The 21,513-nt window shown below is 41.0% G+C and overlaps 2 protein-coding genes across 2 annotated transcripts in view; one reads left to right on the forward strand and one right to left on the reverse strand.

Moving 5' to 3' along the window:
- LOC128742842 (MKRN2 opposite strand protein) overlaps window positions 1-21,513 on the reverse strand; it is a 30,533-nt gene that overhangs the window by 1,637 nt on the left and 7,383 nt on the right. The gene's annotated exons all lie outside the window — the stretch shown is intronic.
- On the forward strand, window positions 347-19,938 carry LOC128740946 (protein eyes shut). The gene is made up of 7 exons (XM_053836523.1): window positions 347-564; window positions 1,242-1,390; window positions 8,938-10,798; window positions 10,859-11,131; window positions 11,189-11,700; window positions 17,689-19,725; window positions 19,784-19,938. Exons 1-7 carry the CDS (start codon window positions 347-349, stop codon window positions 19,936-19,938), a joined length of 5,205 nt encoding a protein of 1,734 aa, XP_053692498.1.

Genomic DNA, 21,513 nt, shown 5'->3' on the forward strand with positions numbered 1-21,513 from the left:
TACAATGCTTCGACGTGAAAGTTTCCTGCTGCAACTAGCAGTGCTAGGTAGCTACCTAGTTCTGTTACGAATAGAATTCGTTCTAAAACGGGAATCAGGAATTTACGCACTCGCTGTCACGACGCGGAACCTAGCACACGGTTGTCGACGCTGTGTTTATGGGTGGTAAATAATTTGCTTGAAAAACGAAAATTGGGAAAATCCAGAAAAAATCCTTTTGCAACTGTGTTGCAAGTGTTAGATGGAATATTCCATCCAATAATGGAAATTCGGGCAATTGTAGTGCAATAATAAGTGTGCAATAGTGGTGAGAAGGAGGAAAAAAGTGCGAGTGGGCGAAATGAAAATGGGTTTCGTGAAAAGAAATAAGTGGTCAAACGCCAACCAAGGCAAGAAACTGGCCATGCAACGAATGTGGAATAATTCATCGATTCGGATACGCACAAATCTGTTCCTGCTGCTGTTCGGAATAGCTTCCGTTTCAGTGCTTAATCACACCGAGGCAGGATTTGCCTGTCTCAGCAATCCTTGCGTCTACGGAGTATGCATCGATGATTTAAATAGGTAGGCTTTGCCACGACGAGGGTGTAGAATGCCGCCATCATGAATTCTAGCTTGATTTCATTTAGGTTAGAAGTTCGATGGGGGTTATTGACTCCAATCGTAATGAAATTTGAGGTTTTTAGCTTTCAATGACGGGTTATTAAAACACTATTAACAAACATTCCGCAACGAATGACTCGGTACAATACGATTCACAGTAATTGACAGTCCTTCGGTTAGATCAATTCCATTAACAAGTGAGCCTTCGTTCGGGTTAACTGTATAATCGATATTGAGCCACCGTTAAATTAGCTGATAGATAGCATAATTTACATCCAAACTTGGGTTGGAAGTGAGCTACCTTGTTTGTGCTACCAAGAGGATGTAAAACAAACATTCACTTCCGCGGTTGTCCTTTAATCCAAAACAGGAAATAGTATACCTCTCACTCGTACCCACGCGATGAGCCCACCGAAGGTGGGCAACAGGAATCTCTCACATGTGCGCGTGAACATACAACATTTTGTTTTTAGAAACAAGAGTCGCCTAGGAAGTTTGCGTGTCGAACAAAAATTCCTCCACCGCACCGGCTAGGAACTTTTGCCGGCACGTGGTACCTATCGGGTTGGGACTGGAAATTTTTGCGTCTCCTCGCGGAGAACGCAAATTAAAACTTTGTCTTCTGTGTGTTGTTTCAGTACCTATTCCTGCTACTGCATCGACGGTTACACCGGGACGCACTGTCAGACCAACTGGGACGAATGCTGGTCCAGTCCGTGCCGGAACGGGGGTACCTGCATCGATGGAATCGCAGCGTACAACTGCACCTGCCGGGATGGGTTTGTCGGTATGTAAAAAGTGTTAGCCTAAAATTGACTTTGCATGTTTAATTTGTTGTACTTGAATGGTGTGGTAATGATATATCTATATGATGTTTTAAAAAGTTTCGACGCAACCGATAGAGGAAATAAATTATAACAATCGCATATATATTATGTGTAGACCCAATATAAGGTCAGAATCGCTCTAAATTCCTTTTAAAGCCAATCAAAACGCCAAAAAGATTAAAACGCATACCATGAACAAGCACTGTCTTGGCTACTCTGCCCTTGACTGTGGGCATTAAATTATACCTACTTTAGGACATGGACACGAAATTAGACACAAAGTTTTACTTGAGATTAGGATTTATATACAGGCTGTTAGGTCCTCCCAGTTGGCCCCGGGGTATGATGCTGGCCTAATAAGCCAGCCGTCATATGTTCGAATCTCGGCTGGAAGAGGCTGTTCGAGTTAATAGGATCGTAGCAACTGGCCCTGCAATTGTCCTGTACTCTAACAGCTGCGAAGTCTGTCGTATTAAAACAGAAGGTCAAGTTTCGATATGTAGCAATGTAGCACCTAGGCTTTGTTTTGCTTTGCTGTTACAGGGTGTTAGGTAGCTTAGTGCAAATATTTCAAGGGGTGATAGAGGACCACATTTGATAAAAAAAATCCTACGCATATGATCAAATTTCAATCGTTTAGAGTAATCAAACATTTTTAGTGATGATAAAACTGATGGGATGTGATAAAACTAATGGCTTTTATTTACCAATTTAAATTTTTGGTACCCTGCTACAGTTCGTTCTTTGACGTGAAACGCCCATCTCTTTTAGTTTCGTTGTAATTTAATTTTAAACGTATCGTGTTGGATATTGAATAGGTATTTGAAAACTGCACGAATACATACATCACGCATAGCATACTAGATTACCGCGTACGACGACGGTCTTGCAAGTATAGAAAACAACAACAGTGTATTACATAAATTGAGGATTCCCCTCCATTTTTGTTTGCATAATGCTGCAAAACTCAAGCCGCTTAGCTTTATTCGTAGACAGCAACTCTTGAACCTGTAGTGTGGAAAGGATGCATTTTTACCAGCACAATCCACACCTCCAGGGTGATATGGGACTGTGCCGTAATTTGCCTTGTACTTATCTTGAGATCATTTCCCACGACCCGCAAAATTTTATGGTCAACTACTGACATCACTTGCTGATGATGCTCCCCTCGAAGCCTCGTTGAAAACAACGTTCCTTCTCGGAAGCGACGGTGCGTTATCGTAGATTTTTTTTTCCTGTATGGACTCATCACTGCGACCAGTAACGTTTGATCTATTGTGATATCGCCCGGGTGTCTGCTGTATAACCCGCACTGCATTTATTTTTGCTATAATCGCTATTGATTGAGCGATGTGCTTATTGAATTTTTTACGCGTGCTTGTGTGTAATTGGGTACCCTTCTTTCAATGCTTTACTCTACTTTACCCACCTCGTTCCACATGACAGCGCGCAGTCCCCAATTAAAGTCATCCCTGGCGTAGCAAACCAGTGCATTTTTACTATAAGGGTCTCATTTTTGCACTGTCAATAGGCCATATCGGGATAATATAGAACTCAGCATGAAGGAAGGGCGATGAGGGGCCTGAGAATAAACCCATGCTAAAGTCACTTTGACATCGAATGGCCTGATTCTACTAAGATTCGAACCCACGACCATTCGCTTGTCAAAGCAGACTCGGTAACCTTGCGGCTACAGAGCCCCCCTGTTGTCGTAGATGATTAAAATCATTGTGTAACAAAACGAACACTTCTAGATTTGTGTTCACTTACTTGCATTAGGTAGCCAACGATCAAAAAATCTACAACCATACTCCTACTGGGCTGTTGTTGCTACACTATTAGTAAAGCCATAACAAAGTTGAATGCCCGCGAGTTCTTCCGGAGAAAACATTTTAATACTGCAATCGTTTTCAGAACGGTAGAGAAACCCGAGAAGTCTGTTTCGTTCTTTTTCCATGTGCGTCAGCCCGTGCCCGTCGCACGAGGTGATCTAGTGTGGTATGCGTGATGTATATGTATTCGTGCAGTTTTCAGATACTAATTCAACACCCAATGCGATACGTCCAAAATTAAATTGCAACGAAACTAAAGGAGATAGGTGTTTCACGTCAAAGAACAGATTGTAAAACGAAATTGGTAAATAAAAGCCATCAGTTTTATCACACCTTTCCAGGAGAAATTCGATAAAAACACCTTGAGAAACACTTATTTCAAAGCTTTTTGCTTCTAAAAAGATAGACCAAACTCGTGTTTTTTAGTCTTTGACCTTGAAATGCGGTCAGGCTTTAATATTAATATTTTTTGAAAACGGTGGTTCTACAATTGATGGAGGGACGGTAGGGGAAAGTAATGAAAATTTTTTGGAGTGGAGGGGAAAGGGCAAGAACGGGAAGGTGATGGGGATGGGACCTCTCAAACCTCTTAAACCTCCTACGTTTAAGACCAATTTTTAATACAAAATTTTCTTAGCTTTCGAATGAAAGTAACGGAATTGAACTAGTTTGCACAGTTTTTGTACCACAGCTACTTTAAGGCAAACAGAACTGTAACGACTGAGGTTTGACCATACGCGTAGGATTTTTTTCATCAAAATGGTCCTTTGTCACCCCATGAAATATCAGCACTAAGCTCCCTAACATCCAGTATTTCATCTTACGTTCTCATCCGGTTTACCTTTTTTTCTGTTTCTTCTTATCGCCTTTAAAGCTGTCTTTTTCTATTTTTTGTCTTTTGTGTACCAATTTCTTGGTTTTTGCTCTCATTTTTTTTGTTTTTTCTTCCCTTTTCTTCTTTTTCTCGTTTTACTTTTTTTCTTTTCCATGTTTTCTATTTGAGTGGTCTGTTTTTCTTCATTACCTGTCCCATTTTTTCTTATTATCAGTCCTGTTTTACTTTTGCTTTTCACTAATTTTTCATATGATTTACTTTCCCATTTCCATCTTTTTTCACTTCCCTTCTTACGCTTCCAGTTTTTATCTCTTTATAACTCTCCTCCTCGGTTTTCGTCTTCGTCTGTTCCGTTTTTATTCATTTGGATTGTTCGTTTCTCTTCTTTTTCTTGGTCCGTTTTTCCTGTTTTTCTGGTTTTTTTCTGTCTTATTACCCCTTCCCTTTTCTATTCCCCTTTTTTATCCCATCCTTCTCGTTTTATATCCCTTTTGACCTCTTATTACTCTCTCTCTATCTATTTCTATCTCTCCTCCACACTTTTTTTCTGTCATGTTTTTTTTCTTTTTCTGTTCCATCTATTAGCCTCGTTTTGCGTTCTTTTTTTTCTCCTTTTTCCTTTTTTCTTCCCGCTGTCCTCTTTCTCTTCATTTTCTCTCACGTTTTTCGCGATTTTCAGTTCTAATTTTACTTTTTACTGTTCAGTTTTTCGTCTTTTTCTTTCATTTCCAGGCCCGTTTTTCCTCTTTTCCAGTCTCGTTTTATGCGTTCTATCCCGTTAACTCCTTTTCAATTTTTTGTTTTCCTATGTTTTGTTCTTCCTCTTATTACGACCTGCTTTTCCTCCTTTTCTTTCACGCTTTGTTTTCTTGTTTCATCCCGTTTATCTTCCCTTTTCATTTTTTCTCTCCATTTTCCTCTTGTTTTGTTCTCTTTTGTCAATTTTTCTGCTCTCGTATTTTCTCCTTTTCTTTTCCACTTTTTCTTCCCAGTTTTTTTCCTTTTTAATTTCGTTTTTTCTCCTTTGCTGTCCAGTTTGTACTCATTTTTTTGTTCCGTTTTCCCAGTGTCGCAATTTTTCTTTTTTTATGCCGTTGCACAATGGGCAAAAACGAGCTCTTAATCCCAAGAATTAGAAACCGCTGGTTTGGTATCTTACAAGATACCTATTCTTGTGTAAAAAATGCAGGAAATCGATTGGTGATGGTTTCATCCTGCGCAAACTTCGGGAAGTAGTCCATTTTGCCCTATTTTACCCAAAAACCATGTTAAAAGCTAATCAAACAGCACAAAAACTTATTTGCCGCCCGTGAAACGAACACAAATAGCTTCCAAATTTTGTCAAAACATCAGAAGAATCACATTCCATCCATTCTATACTGTGCGAAATGCAAGAATAGTCCATAGATAACCTAATTAAAGCGATTAAAACTAACTAAAAGGTAAACAGTCTTCAAAAAAAATGTGTAGTTTATCATACTGAATAACTTTGGAGAACAGTTGAAAGCAATAAATTAATTGGATGCGGAGTTATTGAGCAGAATTGATTTTTATGTGTACTTTTTAAATAAATCATCATATCTCGCAAATAGCAAAAGATAGATAGTTACTGTATTCAGCAAAGTTGCTCATTTTAGTGTGTTCTATAATCTCTCAGAAGAAAACAATTTTTTGTACGTATACAAAAAAACAAAAGCTTGTATCACCCTGATAGATGAATATAAGATCACCTTCATAGTTTGAAAAGATGCGCTGTATTTTATTGATAAACTTCTTCAAAGACACCATCGTTGAAAAATTACGATTTTTTACGCAATAACAAATGAACGTGTTTTTGTAGTAGAATCAATATATATAGAATGCCAGTGTCGCTGTTCTACTACAGGACTCTTTGTGGCAAACATGATGCTAACAATCTGTATCAAGTCTGTGAATCGGGAACTTCATTGTCAAAGTTGCTCATTGTTATTTATCTGTTCTTTATCTGTGCGCTGGTTGGTGCTGTCATCAGTGCGCTCGTCGCTGTGTTTTCAAGCCAGTGAAATGTTTTTAAACGTTCTTTTTCTTTTCATCCGGATGAATTGAATCCCACAACTGCGCCCTTTTGCACCGATTTTTCAGAAATTTACAACAAACGAAGTTTCCCATCACATTACTTAGCAACCATATTTGAAATTTTAAACTGGTTGTCAAAGTTTGACAATGAGATTCCGCTTTTGATGAATCTCAGGCACACACACACATATGCATATATAATGTAAATACATTATCTGAACAAGTGTGATGTTTACCACGCGCACTGCAGCGACACTGGAATTCTATATATATATATATATTGATTATACTGTTTTTGTAGATCTAGGAGAGAATCAGGCAAAACGAACCGATTGTGAATTCATCACTGTACTAAATCGCCGACAATCAACTCTCCTGCTGTCTTTCGAGTAAATTAGTACTATTCGAGGTCATTCCCCTGTCTTTGAATTAGTTCTAATCGCTCTAATTAGGTTTTATTATGTATTTAGGGGTGAGTTGGCTAAAATGGACTATACCGGCATTTCGCACAGTATGGAATGGATGGGATTTGATTCTTCTGACGTTTTGATAAAATTTGGAAGCTATTTGAGTTCGTTTCACGGGCGGCAAATAAGTTTTTATACTGTTTAATTAGCTTTTAACATGATTTTTGAGTAAAATAGGGCAAAATGGACCACTTCCCGAAGTCTGCGCAGGATGAAACCATCACCAATCGATTTGCTGCATTTTTTTTACATAAGAATAGGTATCTCGTAAGATTCCAAACCAGCGGCTTCTAATCCTTGGGATTACGAGCTCGTTTTTGCCCATTGTGCGTTGTTTCTTTTTTCTATCGCGGTTGTCCAGTTTTGTCATGTTTTCCCCCGTGATTTTTTCTGTTTTGTATTCATTTTAAATTTTAAGTTCAATTTTAAGTTAATGGATAATGAAAAGTTCAAAGATAAGTAGAAAAATCATGCTCCGTAAAATGGAAACTTTTGTAAATATTCTGTCCATATTTGTCAATTTCTAATTTTTGATTGATAAAATTTCAATTTCATGGAGAAAATTAAAATTTTATCAATTAAAAATTTGACAGAGTATGATTTTTCTACTGTTCTTTGAAGTTTTCCATCATCCATTAACTTTAAATTGGATTTAAAATTTAAAATGAATATAAAATGGTTTTGAATTGCTAGAGCTAGATTTGGCATCGGACCTGAAATTGTACACTTGAAATTGGACTTAAAATCAAAGGGGCCATCAATATACCACGTGGACAGCTAAGAGGGGGGTGGGGGTATGAAAATATCCACGCTTATCCACGGAAGGGGGGGAGGGGGTATGGAAAATGTCCACGTGGACAAGATTTTTTTCTTACAAACAATAGAAATTAACCTGCGTTAGTACACGTAGATGTTGACTGCCTAGCCTCGATGAATCCACGAATACTGCACCGCTTGCACCAAATGTGGATTGCATTTTGCCTCAAAATCAAATACAGCTCGCCACAAAAAGGGTATCCATGGGCAACGTATCTCCAAAAGGATTCGTCTTCAGAAAATTTTACGAATCACATCGTTTCGGAAAGATCTTGTGTTGTGTTAAAGTAGACAGCCAAGCTGAGGTGCTCTGCTTAGACAAAGATACTCTGGACAAAGAAGAATCGTCAAGCGAAAGTTAAGCTGAAATGGACTTTCTAGCAGTCGATAATAATAATTTGCAGTAGAACAAGAATTAAGATCCAAACATCTTGCATACGGATTTTAAGACGCTGAGGAAAATTGATGGAAAAACCATGAAAAAACTGAAATTTCCGCAATGACTAAAAATTCGTATGCATTGTGTCTGTGCCTTTAGACTGGAGCTTCCTTTCACATAAACATTTTCAATAAATATTGCATAAATGAAGTTGAAAATAAAATTTACAAAAATGTAAAAATGTCCACGTGGACAAACAGGGGAGGAGGTGGGGGTTGAACAAATGTCCACGCTTGTCCACGGAGGCGGACGGGGGGTTGAAAATTGGTATTTTTCTGTCCACGTGGTATCTGGATGGCCCCAAAGTTGAAATTAGACTTGCAATTGAACTTGCAGGAATTGAAATAAGTAGCAAGGACTTGAAATTGTGAAATTGGACGTAAAATGGATTTAAATTGCACTCAATAAGTAACTCGGTCGAATATAGTAACTATCTATCTCTTATGATTGTCGGAATAATTTGTTTGTAAAAAGCACTTAAAAATCTATTTGTGTTAATAATAAATATTTTTTGTGAATACAATCAGATACAGACAACTGATACTTTTTTTTACAGGTTTTTGTAGTACTTTCTTGTGTGAGTTATTTGCATTGCCAACAATTGTCATCTTGAGAAATATTTGAGCTCGACGAAGTACTATTTTTTACCGAAAAAGTTGATTATCTCGAAAAATTTAGAAAATAGCATATAACAATGTTCCACTAAAAACGTTGGTTTTAGTAAGATAAATAAGTTTCTAGAACACTATAAATATGTAAAACTAGACCAAAATAATTTAGACACAAAAAATGTTTTAAAGGTTTGTCCAAAAATAACGCTTTTTAGCTAATTTCTATAAAGAGATACAGCTATAATGTCTTTGAGAAAGTGGTTTGTATTGATATTTATTTACTACATCTTTGCTGAACGCGTCAAACCTGTATCTCGAAAATGCGAGAAAACAAATTTCGTATTCAAATATTTCATAAACGGTTCAATAGTTAACATAAATAATATCAAATTTTGAAATAGGTTATTGCTATGCTTGAAACCATCCAACTAATGTGCCATTCTTCTCTGTAGGACTCAACTGCGAGGAGAACTTCAACGAGTGTCTTTCCAACCCCTGTCAGAATGGGGGGAGCTGTCACGACCAGGACAATGCTTTCGTCTGCAGCTGCGTCCCCGGCTACGACGGGACGTTCTGCGAGGTGGACGTGGCAGTATGCGAAACTGGTGGCGATCGCTGTCACAATGGGGGCCAGTGTATCGAAGGCCCGGGGCTGGAGTTTACCTGCCAATGTGTAGAAGGGTACGAAGGTCGCTACTGCGACCAGGAAACCAACGAGTGTGACTCGTCACCGTGCCAGAATGGAGCGATCTGTATCGATAAGTTCGCTGGTTACGTGTGCGCCTGTACGATGGGTTTCACTGGAACGAATTGCGAAGAGGAGATTATGCTGTGCGAGAATTCACCCTGTGCCAATCAAGCGCTGTGTTTGGTGGAGGAAAGTGAACCTACGTGCTACTGTGTTCCTGATTTCCACGGTGAACGTTGCGAGTATCAGTATGATGAATGTCAGCTGGGGACGGGTCCACGATGTGTCAATGGAGGAACGTGTATAGACGGAGTGGATGAGTACACTTGCAGCTGTCCACCGGATTTGACTGGCACTAATTGCGAGTGCCTGATCCTAGACGAATTCAGCATGGATTGCAACTATACTGCTCCGACTGTTTCTACTTTGGAATATGAATCTACCACTGGTTATTCCGGAACTAGTTTTAGTTCAGTATATTCCACTATTGGAGGAGCTCAAGTTTGGGATGGAACAACTGCATCATCTGTTACTACGCTCCTGCCGGGATTACTGAACACTACAAGCTCCTATACAGGTGGATCAGCTTCAATCGATGATGCAAGCTTTGTTGGAGACATCACAAAACAAAGTTTTGGTTCCTCACCGACTTACCAATATTCAACGACCAGTGTTGGTATCGATGGCTCAACAATTTCAAAGGATATTACCTCCAGCCCGGATCAGCAGATTTCAGTGGAAGGAGAAATGTCCACCGGATCCTCCGGTACAATAGGTGGAGCAGACAAAACTACCGCACCGTCAGATGTCACCCCAAGTGGTGTGGACGGGGGTGATCAGGTGACCGATCGTAGAACAACAATCTCTTCTGACAGCAGCAGTGGAACCAAACCTGTTGACGGTAGTAGTCCACCGAAAATCGACGGTGAAACGATGATCACAACAGCAAATGCAGACGGAGATTTAGCTTCGCCGGGTCGATCTACCGAACTACCCTCAGTAGATGCTACACTAACTCCATTCTTCACAGAAACTCCAGGAAAAAAATCTACTTCCGTCCTCACAGAGGACCAATTCACCGACGTCAGTCCATCGCAGATGACCACCTACGATTCGTCCTTACCGGACTCTTTCCCTGCCGTAACAGTGTCTTCCACGACGACAACAGCGTTCAGTAGACCGCCGGACGTGATCATCACCGAGTGTGACGATTCGGTGTGTGTCAATGGTGGAACATGTTCCATGACACCCGCCGGTATCAGGTGCCATTGCGATTTCCGATACATGGGAACGTTTTGCGACGTACCAGTTAGCATTCAGAATGCAGCTTTTTCGAGGGATTCCTACCTGCGTCACATCGTCTATCGAGGAAACGAAAGCAAGCAGAGAAACATGACTATCGAGCAGCTGCTCTCGATGAGCGTTCGGTTCAAGGCCAAGCTGACCTCTCGAGAGGGTCTTATTATGCTTGCCGCTGCCGAAGGAACCGAGGGAAGTCACTACGTTGCGTTGTTTTTGCACAAAGGTCTTCTGCAGTTTCAATTCTCCTGTGGACTTCAGACGATGCTGCTGAGTGAAATCGAGGGTTTAGTGAATAACGGCTATGAAATCAACATCAAAGTTCAGTGAGTTTTGCTTATTTCCAAGTGCGTGATTTCTGGTCTTATGGAAGTACTTTTTTCTAGGTTAAATTTTAACGGTCGATACACACATTGTAATGCTTCTTTGCACGTGAACGAAACGTTGGCTATGAGTGGTGAACAACCAACTTGGTTGAGAGACCTAGACAACTACGGTGCGAATGGAAATGCTGTCCCAATCCGACACAGTTGGTTGCATTTGGGTGGTCGACCGATCAAAACTATGTACACTTTGAGTCACAACATCTCTCGCTACCAGGGTTTCACTGGCTGCATTTACGAACTGGAAGTCAACCAAAATCCAATTTCTATTTTTGAGTAAGATGTTTCTCTAGATACGTGGAGAATCAAAAATTTAAATAAATTCTATTTTAGTAACGCCGAAGACGCCTATAAAATCTACGAGTGCACTTCGCTAGCGTGTTTGTCGAGTCCGTGCAAAAATGGTGCTATTTGTGTTGAAGAGGAAAGTCAGGTTCTGGAGAATCGTTACAAACCGAACAGTCAAGCTAACTGGAGCTGTCGATGTGCCTTCGGTTACATGGGAAGGACCTGCGAGCGATCGGTTTGTGACAACAATCCGTGCAAATTCGGCGGTACTTGTGTGACCTTTCCCGAGAGCGGTTACCTGTGTTTGTGTCCCTATGGAAAGCATGGACATCTGTGTGAACACGATCTGGATATCCTTCAGCCGTCGTTTTTCGGCAGCATCAAAGGACTGTCGTCGTTTGTTGCCTATCCGGTTTCGTTTCCACTGGAAGATCGGTTCGAGTTCAGCTTCAAAATAATCCCAACGACTCTATCGCAGATATCGCTGCTAGCGTTTCTGGGTCAGCGGGATGATCACACCGAACGGAGCGATCATTTCTCCGTTAGCTTTATTCAAGGTAAGTGAATGTATAAATTTTGTTAGACTCAGGCCAAACGCGGTTGAGAGCATGTCTACAGTATTTAAATTTGTTTCTCCGTTCTTCGTGAAGCTTGTACTACTACATCGATGATATTTCTTCTGGTGACTTGCCGAGTAACCTGTACTTTTGTCCTATTTATAAAGCAGGACATCGACTCGAGTGTAAAAACTATCAGGGCATAACATTGCTCAATTGAGCCTGTAAGGTACTCTTCTCCTGTATCCTATTCTGTAGGCTCAAACCGTCAGCAGAGCCCTTCATCGGCGGTTTCCGTGAGGGTCGCTCCACGACTGATCAGATGTTTATCCTGCGTCAGTTACTAGACAAATTCTGGGAGTACAGCTTGCAGACTCATCATCTGTTTGTTGACTTTAAAGCGATGTACGATTTAGTTAAACACAATGAGTAACAATGAGCAGTGGTAGATAATGCTAGGACATGATTTTCGGACAAAACCAGCTATTTCCAAACCAGAAACTATTCAACATCGCCTCAAAAGATGCAATACGAAAAGTAAACGTGGAAATGAACGCAACATGCTTCTTGATTTTATGAACGACGTCGATATTATCGAAATGAAATTAACCATAGAGTAGTGAAAGAGGCCTTTATACCTTTTAAATTGAAAGTGGCAAATTTGAGACTCACCATTAATACTGCTAAAACGAACTACACGGCTGTTGGTAGGGAACGTGAGAGTCCAAATGCTGGTGGTACCGAGGTGCAGTTGGATGGTGAGTTTGGTTTGTAGTTTGGTAGAGGTAGGCTACCTTACTATAGGGCCACGCCAAAGATTCTTATGATGAGGCTGCTATCTTGGCTTTAGTGCTGATACAAGTTTCTCAATTCAGACGCTATCATGAGCCGCTCCTTACCTGCAGTACAGCGTACATTGGCATGAGCAGAACGATGCCGTTAAGAGCCTTCCCATATAACATGAGATTAAACGCACGAGGCGTGCAATATCATACCCCGTACGAACGGTCAGCATTCGCATGAAGGTCACCATCATCCCTGTCAGCAGACGAGTAAAAACTTGATCACCCCTCAATTTGTAGATGTGTGCATGTAGAATGATTTTGATTTTGATATTTGCTGTTCAGTTGACAAAAGAAAAGCAATGTATCGAAATATTGCTTGCAAATTGTCCGTCTAAGATGACGCAAACAACTTAGAAGTACCGTCTATTACCACGCATAGAGCTAAAAAACGAGCCGGTCTGTAGATTTACAAGAGAAGGAACTCAAAATCAGGCCGGCTTCATCGAGGGTCGGTTTAAAACGAACCAAATCTTTACCTGCGGCAGATCCTCCAGAAGTGCCGCGAATTCCGAGTCTACACGCACCTGTTTATTGATTTCAAAGCCGCATATGATAGTGTAAACTGACCAGAGCTATGAAAAATTCTGAACGAAAACGGCTTTCCGGGTAGGCTTCCTAGACTTATTATGGCTACGGTGGATGGGATCCAGTGCTGTGTGAGATTCTCGGGTGGATTGTCGAACCCATTCGAATCTCGCAGGGGACTTCGACGAGGAGATGGTCTTACCTGCCTGCTATTCAACATTGCGCTTGCAGGTATTATAAGAAGAGCGGCGATCGAAATGCGAGGCACGATTTTCTATAAATTCAGTCAATTTATCTGCTTTGCGGACGACGTGGATGCTGTCGGCAAAACATTTGAGGCGGTGGAAGATCAGTACACCAGACTACAACGCGAAGCAGAAAAAAGTACAAAACGCTACGGGCATGAAACGTGGACACTGCTAGAATAGGACCCATGAGCACTCGGAGTTTTCGAACGGCGTGTGCTAAGATCCATCTTTGGCGGCGTGCAAGAGAGCAAGGTTAAAGCTGGAGGGATACTTTGGGTAGGACATGTTGCTAGAATGCCGGACAACTATCCTATAAAAATGGCTTTCACATCGAATCCGTTAGGAACAAGACGAAGATGGGTATAGCAAGACCAGGTGGAGCAAAATTTGCCGAGCACTAGGTGCCCGCGGAACTGGAGACCAGCTGCCATGGATCGAAATAGATGGAGAAATTATACTACGCAGGCCTTGTTATAGGACGTTAGGCCAATTAAGTAAGTGACTCAACAACGCGACGATCAAATAAGATAGCTAAAATGCGATACAATGGACGACCAAACCTACATCAAGACAAACTTCAAACAGCTTCCTGGGAAAGTGTTTTAGACGGGTGACAGCTGGGAGACATTCTCAAGCATATGAAACGGTCGAAGTTTCATAATAAACGCGATTCCTTTACCGAATTAAAGCATCCTGGGGATTACAATTTTGGTTCTATAAGCAAGGTTTTCAGCACGAATCTTCTGCAAAATTTATCATTGACCGCCGAAGGAAGTTGATCGACGACTGCTTGAAGTTTTTAGATCGTAAGCTTTTGAGACCAAGAATCACCGGTAAAATGGAAAATCGAACGTTGGCGTACATAAGAACCACGAGCTATATCAGACATACCAGTAGTCCAAGTAACAACGGTAACTGAATTGCAAGAGCAATTGCTGTTTACGGGTTAAGTTAAGGCGATCAAAACTGCATAAAGTAAGCACTTAAATAGTGTTTGAACAAGCGATGTTTAAACTACTGTAAGTTCTTCAAACCAGCTCTCTTTCAAAAGCGGATAAACAGGCTTAATAGCGCCCAGCAAACCACAAGTCGTATGATAATGTGTGGAAATCATCTTAAATATCGCTAAACAAACTCGAAATCGTACATAAAGCTTAATAAAGCGCACCCTAGTTTACATTTATTCGTATAAAATGATAGTAACTGAATCACATACGATTGTCGTCTTAGAATTGTATAGCATTATGGAACTAATCATGTTGAGTCGGATATCATCGTATACAAATACTTATGAATGTGAAATGTTTTCATATAATTTGAAGTACGTATATCGCCTCCAAAACAGTACGCATATGCTGGTTTCGGGCATCGAATGCGATTTTTCTAGATACATATCGGTACATATATCATAATTGTTACTTTGATATACGTACGAAAATGTTTGCTGGGCGGATTTCTCTGCTAAACAATCCGCTTCTAAACAGCCGGGTTTACGGGTGCTTAAAGGTGTTAAAATGTAGAGTAGAAGCTTTCGATAGGCTCACAGCTTTCAAGCTACTTTAAGGCTGCTTAAGGGTGTTAAAGTGGCTTTTCAAACTACTGCCACGTTTTTATTCGGCTCACAGCACACATAATGATGCAGATGCAGATGAGGCGCATCATACGGTGAGTGTTCATGGACCAAAAGACGGCGGGTTGAATACCGTGGACCACCATTCGTTTGCCCGTTTTTAATCTGAACACTTTTTAATTTGAACCCCGCTGGTTTGCACGATGTGCAAATTAAAAATGGTTCAAATGTCATTCTCAACATGGCATCATTTGCCTTCGCAGACAATGCACATAAACACGATTTGTTTGTACTGATCTAGCGTGTTTAATCCTAGTTTAATCAGTTTCACATTTTGTTTCCCAACGACAACGATAAAAATCCGATCGGAGAATAACATATTCGCTGCTTGCAACTACCAACTAAACGAGACTAAATCAAACCACCAAAACAATAACAAAGAGCGGCCAGTTCATACAAATTTCAGCATATTTAGGGTTGCTAGTTGTTCAAATTAAAAATGAACCCCGTTAGTTTGCATGAGGAATCGTTCAAACGAACGGGGGTCCACTGTACCTAAAAAGAGACATGCATTTTTAATTAGCTTACTTATACGAATTAAACTTATTCGAAACTAAATAGATCGCGTTCGTCAATGTTCACGGCAAAATAAAAATGACGAGTTCCATTTTTTTAAATTGAAAAATAGATTTTTTTGGCTGCATAAAGGTGGATTAGACATTGATTAAGCGACTGGAAAAGCAGATTGCAAAACTATTTATCGTTCTAAAAATAAAATTGGCAGTAGTCTCTATTAAGCTGCATTGCAGCTTCGAAAGCAGCTATTAACAAGCACGAAGCTTGATGAAATCACCAGATTTAGATGTTTAAAAGTTGAAAAAAGGATTTTATTTCTAAACCTAAACCATAGTTCAGCCACAGATTGAATAAAATCAGCTATAAAGAGTTTAATCAGTCTGAAATTGTTACTTGGGATACTAAGGTAGTACAATATGGCATGCTGCGATGGGCTGGACACGTGGCCAGAATGACTGAAGAAAGAGTAGCAAAAACTATATTCACTCAAGAACCAGAAGCAGGCCACGTAAGTAAGTATTGAAACCAGATCCAGCGAGAGACCGCCTTTGCCAAAACTATAGCAAGTAAGCAGATAACTTTTATAATAATTACTTGATACATTCGATGCAATTTCGATACAGATTTGAAAGTGATACAGAATTTATAAAACCAGAATTAAAATATCTACCCCGACCGCCCTCACCTTTCAGCATAATTGCTCAGGCTTATTTAAAAAATCTGAATTAGGGAAAGCTTGAATAATGATTTTGACGGTTGATGTTGAGGGTGTAAAGAATCACAGTAGGCATTTGTTATCTGGATAAGTTAACATCATGGTTACATCATGGCGTCATTCAAACAAAAACGTCGTGAATCGATCCACCATGCTCGCAATGGAAAGCTCGGACTATCCGCTCGCGAGCTGACCGAGCAATTGAATTATCCCAAATCTACGGAGTGCGATTTCCTGAAATGATTTGGATAACGTCTTACGATGGAAAAGAAACACGAAAGTCTACCTACTTTAAAAGGCTGCTTATCCAAAAGTTTATTCGGAATGGTTACCTTTTCTAAATAATTGTCATCAAAAGATGCTGAGAAAATAGCGGTCGTTTTGCAATTCTTTGTTCAGAAAGCGCAAAACAGGTCTGAAAGTTTCAAGGCAAAAATTTTACCGGATCGTAACGTGAAATGCGAGAATTTTCTGATGGAATACGATTGCAACGTTATGGATGATCAAAAAATACTTGAACAAGAATGTAGAATGGCCGATTCGATTGGTAGAATGGCCCGAAAGACTGCAAAATAAAAAGGTGGTCGAAATTCCCGAAAAAAATCTTCATCTAGCAAGCAATGTATAATGTAATGTAGTAATTTCATCAAAAGGGGTGCCTTCAAACGAGGTTACTGCCTTTTCTGGAGCAATCTAACCATAATTACTTTTTCTGGCCCGACTTGGCAATTTGTTACTATTCAAATTCGACCAAACGTTGGTACAATCACAATAGCGTCCCTGTAGGTCTCAAAGTGTGGAGGCCAGCCAATGGGGCAGAAATAAGGCCGGTTTAAGATAACTGCCCAACTATGAAAGACGAACTATTTAAACTAAACTAATCACACGCCGCGTTGAATCCGATTAACAGATGATAAATCTGCAGGTTAAATACTGTTAGCCAAACCGCAGGTACTTGACACGACGGATTGCACCACACAGCTTCTGAGTTTAAAAAATTAAGCATTTTTGCCTCTCGGCGAGAATAACTGCCATTTAAATATATGAGTAGAAGTAACGGTTTCAAATTGCTTCCATGTGGAACGCAAGAATTGCTGTTGTTGAATTCAAAAGGAAAAGTACTTAATAGTGTGATTTTTTCTATCGCAATGCGATACCGTATAAGTATTTGACATACTAGCAGCTCGTTCCTTAGGGTGACCCGGTTACTCTGATTCTGGAAGTTACAAGACATGCTTTCGCTTGTGGTAGTTCATATATTTAACTTAAAAATGTCTTATTAACTCGTAGGAAAAATTTACCTGCATCTTAAATTTTTAAAGCAAGTAATGTACAGGAAATCGATCCTTTTTGGTTGTAACTCTGAAATTCCATTCAACTACGCACGCCACTGATCATCCTGATTTTTAGGGGATCTGGGCCTCTACTTAAGTTATCGATTATTTTAGATTCGTATTAACAGATTGCACTAAAGAAATAATAAATAATGAATTTACTCATTCGTTTCAGGTTTCATTCTAGTCACGTGGAACCTGGGTACCGGACCGAGGCGAATATTCACCCAGCAACCGATCCAGATCCAAGCGGCTCGTCCGACTACCATCAACGTCGGACGGAACGGTCGGCTCGCTTGGTTATCCATCGACGGGAAGGTTAATATTTCCGGCAACTCTCCCGGCAGCAGCAGCAAACTGAACGTTCTACCACATTTGTACATCGGTGGCCACGAGGATGGCAATTTTTCACGGTTACCGCACGATTTACCGCTACACTCCGGCTTCCAGGGATGTCTGTTCGACATCCACATTGTGGCGGGACCGGTGCAAATTCCGCTACAGCATATCGGCGGAATGCGGGGCCGAAGCGTCGGTCAGTGTGGTACTAAGGAATGTCATCGGCATGCCTGTCAGAACAACGGTGCCTGCCTGCAGCATGGTTCCACATTTACCTGCATTTGCCAGGAGGATTGGAACGGGCTACTCTGTTCGCAGAAGAACAATCCTTGCGATTTGACAAACAAATGCGCTGTGGAATCGAGCTGTTTTCCCCTGATCGGTGGTTACGAATGTGACTGTCCCTTCGGGAAAATCGGTAAAAGATGCGAGTCTAATTTGAAGTACTTAAGTGACGTTTCGTTCTCCGGACGAAGATCTTACCTCGCCCTGAAGTGGCCCACAACGAGCAGTGATTTTTCCTATTTGGAAAACGAAGTGCGATATGAAAAGATCATTCAACCTCCAAGTTTGATGTCGCAAAATCACTCGATTTTGCTGAAATCAATCCGGGAGTTGGACAAGATTAATGAAGTACTAAAAGTTGGCAACAATGAAACGGCGACCAATTTGCTGTACGCTCACACTATGGTTCCACGTTCGGATAACTCCCGGCAGCTAAGGATCCGGTACCTTTCGATCGAGCTGCAGGTACGACCACTTTCGGAGAAAGGTCTCCTGTTGTTCGTACGGACCTTTGATTCCAACGAACAGAAGCTGGGTTTCGTCAGCCTAAGTCTCCAGGGAGGAGTTGTCGAGTATCGTGTATCGTCCGCCCAGGGACAGACTTCCGTAGTTCGTAGCAATCACGTTCTAGCGATCGGGGAATGGCACACGGTTAAGATAATTAAATACGGAAAAAGATTGACGCTCTGGGTGGAAGGTAAAAGCACCTCAATACTAGGTTCGGCTCGCGAGGAATTCATCAGTGCCACAGCGAAGGTGTATTTTGGTGGTTTGCCAGATTTATCGCAGCTGCCATTCGATGCAATGTCCGGATTTCCACTGCCATTCCGAGGTTGCGTTCGAAATGTGAACTTGAACGGTACAAGAATGACGTTGAACGAAAGTAGCATTTTGGATGCTAGGAATATCAACGACTGCGACGGAACACCCTGTGGAGGAGATCTCTGCACCCGGGGTGGCTTGTGCTGGTTGGACGAATACTCACAGCCTCACTGTAAGTGTCCAGAATATTCGAAAGGATCGAACTGTGAAATTCAGGAACCGTGTGAGGTGATCAAGTGCCAAAACAATGGGCAATGCATGAAAAATGGGCTCTGTAGTTGCGGCATTGGATGGACGGGATATTACTGTGAAATTGCCACCACTAAGTTTTCAGCACTAGGGTTTAATGATCGTAGCTACATTTTGATCCCATCGCAGAAAATTACGATGAAAGACAAGAGAAACGGTCAAACGAGCAGCCTAAGTCCGCGCTTGGAGCTGCAGATTTCATTTAACGTGTCCACGCTGAATGACGGTATAGTGTTCTGGACTACGGATAGATATTCCCACTATTTTGGAATAGGCATACGGAACGGGTTCGTTACAGTTGCCAGCAATATGGTTCGGGAAGCTGAGAACCTGACGTCAACCGTTAGTGGCTGGAAGGCATATGTTGCCGATGGAGATTGGCATAATATTCGTATCGAAACGGAGGATGCTACCGTACAAGTTTTCGTTGATGGTTATCCACTTTTTTCGGATCTAAGACTACTGAATGAGACAACGATCGGTAAACGATACACTTCGGATGAAGTGACTTTCTTAGGTATGGACAACTTGTTGGTTATTCGGATTACTTTTTTCTAATCAAATCATCATTGCAGGAGGCTTTCCCGAGGAAGACGTCCATAATCGTACCTACGGCAAGTTTAGTAATTCATTTAGCGGTTGCATACAGAGCATCTTTCTAGGTAGCAATCCGGAAGAACTTGACTATACGATCTTCGAGGGAGCCAACATCGAGGAATGTGAAGTTTAGGACTTGTACTAGTCGGATTTCGATTTACGTTGGTGCTCAGTTCTTGTTTTGTTTTTATTTTTTATTTTTTTCGTTACCATCTCTTAAGTAACACTAATGCACATATTCAACACGCCTAGTATTGAGTTGGACATGCAAAGTATAGCTGCGAAATAGAAACCTCAAATATATCGTAATAACTATACATAAGTTAGCAATAGAAAGCGAATAGAAACAGCATTGTCGATAGAAAGAATACGTAGTGTAGCGAGCAGCTGAACCATCGAAAATCGAAAGCTTCGGTTTAGGTCGAAACACTTCGGCAGGTATTATAAATTTGACAAAATTTCGATTATAAGGTCTAAAATCAAGTTGTAAAGTTACTATCAAGTAGATAAATGTGGGTCTTAAAGTGAATAAATTTTGCTGAAATAATCGTGTTTTTGTATGACTAAAACAATTAATGTGGATAACTGTTTCTTATAGCACCTCAACTTTCTTTCAGAATTATTTGATTGATGGAATGCATACCTTCGTCGTCATCGTCAGCATAGAGCCGAGGAGGCTCGTGCTATTCCAAGTATTTCGAGTCAAACCATCTCGCATAGCACGCAGAATATGCCGTTCCCTTGTCTCCTCAACCCATTCCGCGTCACGATCTCGAACGACTATATCGGTTGCTGCTTTGAAGTCGATGAATATAGGTGAAAGATAAATGGGCACATTATGTTCTCGATATTTCTGTACAATCTCCCTGATGATGTTGATGCATTCTGTCGAGCAAGCCGTGTTTCAAGTTTGTTAAAGGCTCTACTGCTTTGGTAAAATTGGGCCTGCCTCCATGGATCTTTCACACCTTCTCGCTTTTGCAACACATCTTCAGAAGATTCCAGATAGGTACCAAGTTTCCATTCTTTATCCTCATTTATTTATCAGCGGTTATCTATCTATGACGAATGATCCGAGTCAAATTTTTATGATTGGCGGAGATTAGCGGAGATCGGGTAACCAACCCCGGTGGAAACTAAGGTCGTATACCTACAGAAAAGGAGCCACTGTGTGTCTCAACACTGTAAGATGGCATCCCTATCACGAGACTCGTTTGCGTAGGCCTTGGTACAGCTACCTACCAAAACTCTAAAGCTAAAAAGAATCAAGGAAATCTTACTCGGAACATTCGGCATGGACTAAGGCGACGAAATAAGGAGATGGAATTTCGTTGGTGGCGACAGGGTGCTGCTCGATCAGTTAGAACCCCGAAAGTTTGGCATCGTGGCACTGCAGGAGATCTGTCGCAAAGGCGAAAAGGTGTGAAGGATCCGTGGCGGCAAAGCCCAATTTTTCCAGAGCGGTGGAGAGCCACCACAAAGCCACCTGGAGATCACCTGGTATCAGGTATCAGCATCTTTGGCTCGAGCAGCACGTTCCTCACAATCATGTGGAAGATTTTTGCCTTGCCCATCTTGCCTGTGTCATCATTTACCTGATGAGGACGGGAAGGAAAACAGGAGGAATAGGAAGGGGTGGATGAGGAATTTGGACAAACACAAACATATAAATACCGAGAGATTTTTGTACCCCCGAGGGGATACTGCA

The sequence above is a fragment of the Sabethes cyaneus genome, chromosome 3 (genome assembly GCF_943734655.1).
Source record: "Sabethes cyaneus chromosome 3, idSabCyanKW18_F2, whole genome shotgun sequence".
Classification (NCBI taxonomy): Eukaryota; Metazoa; Arthropoda; class Insecta; order Diptera; family Culicidae; genus Sabethes; species Sabethes cyaneus.

Coding starts and splice junctions, on each gene's coding strand:
- LOC128740946 (XM_053836523.1), top strand. CDS start 347: ATGGGTTTCGTGAAAAGAAATAAGTGGTCAAACGCCAACCAAGGCAAG. Junction 565..1,241: donor TGCATCGATGATTTAAATAG/GTAGGCTTTGCC, acceptor GTGTTGTTTCAG/TACCTATTCCTGCTACTGCA. Junction 19,726..19,783: donor GGATGAAGTGACTTTCTTAG/GTATGGACAACT, acceptor TCATCATTGCAG/GAGGCTTTCCCGAGGAAGAC.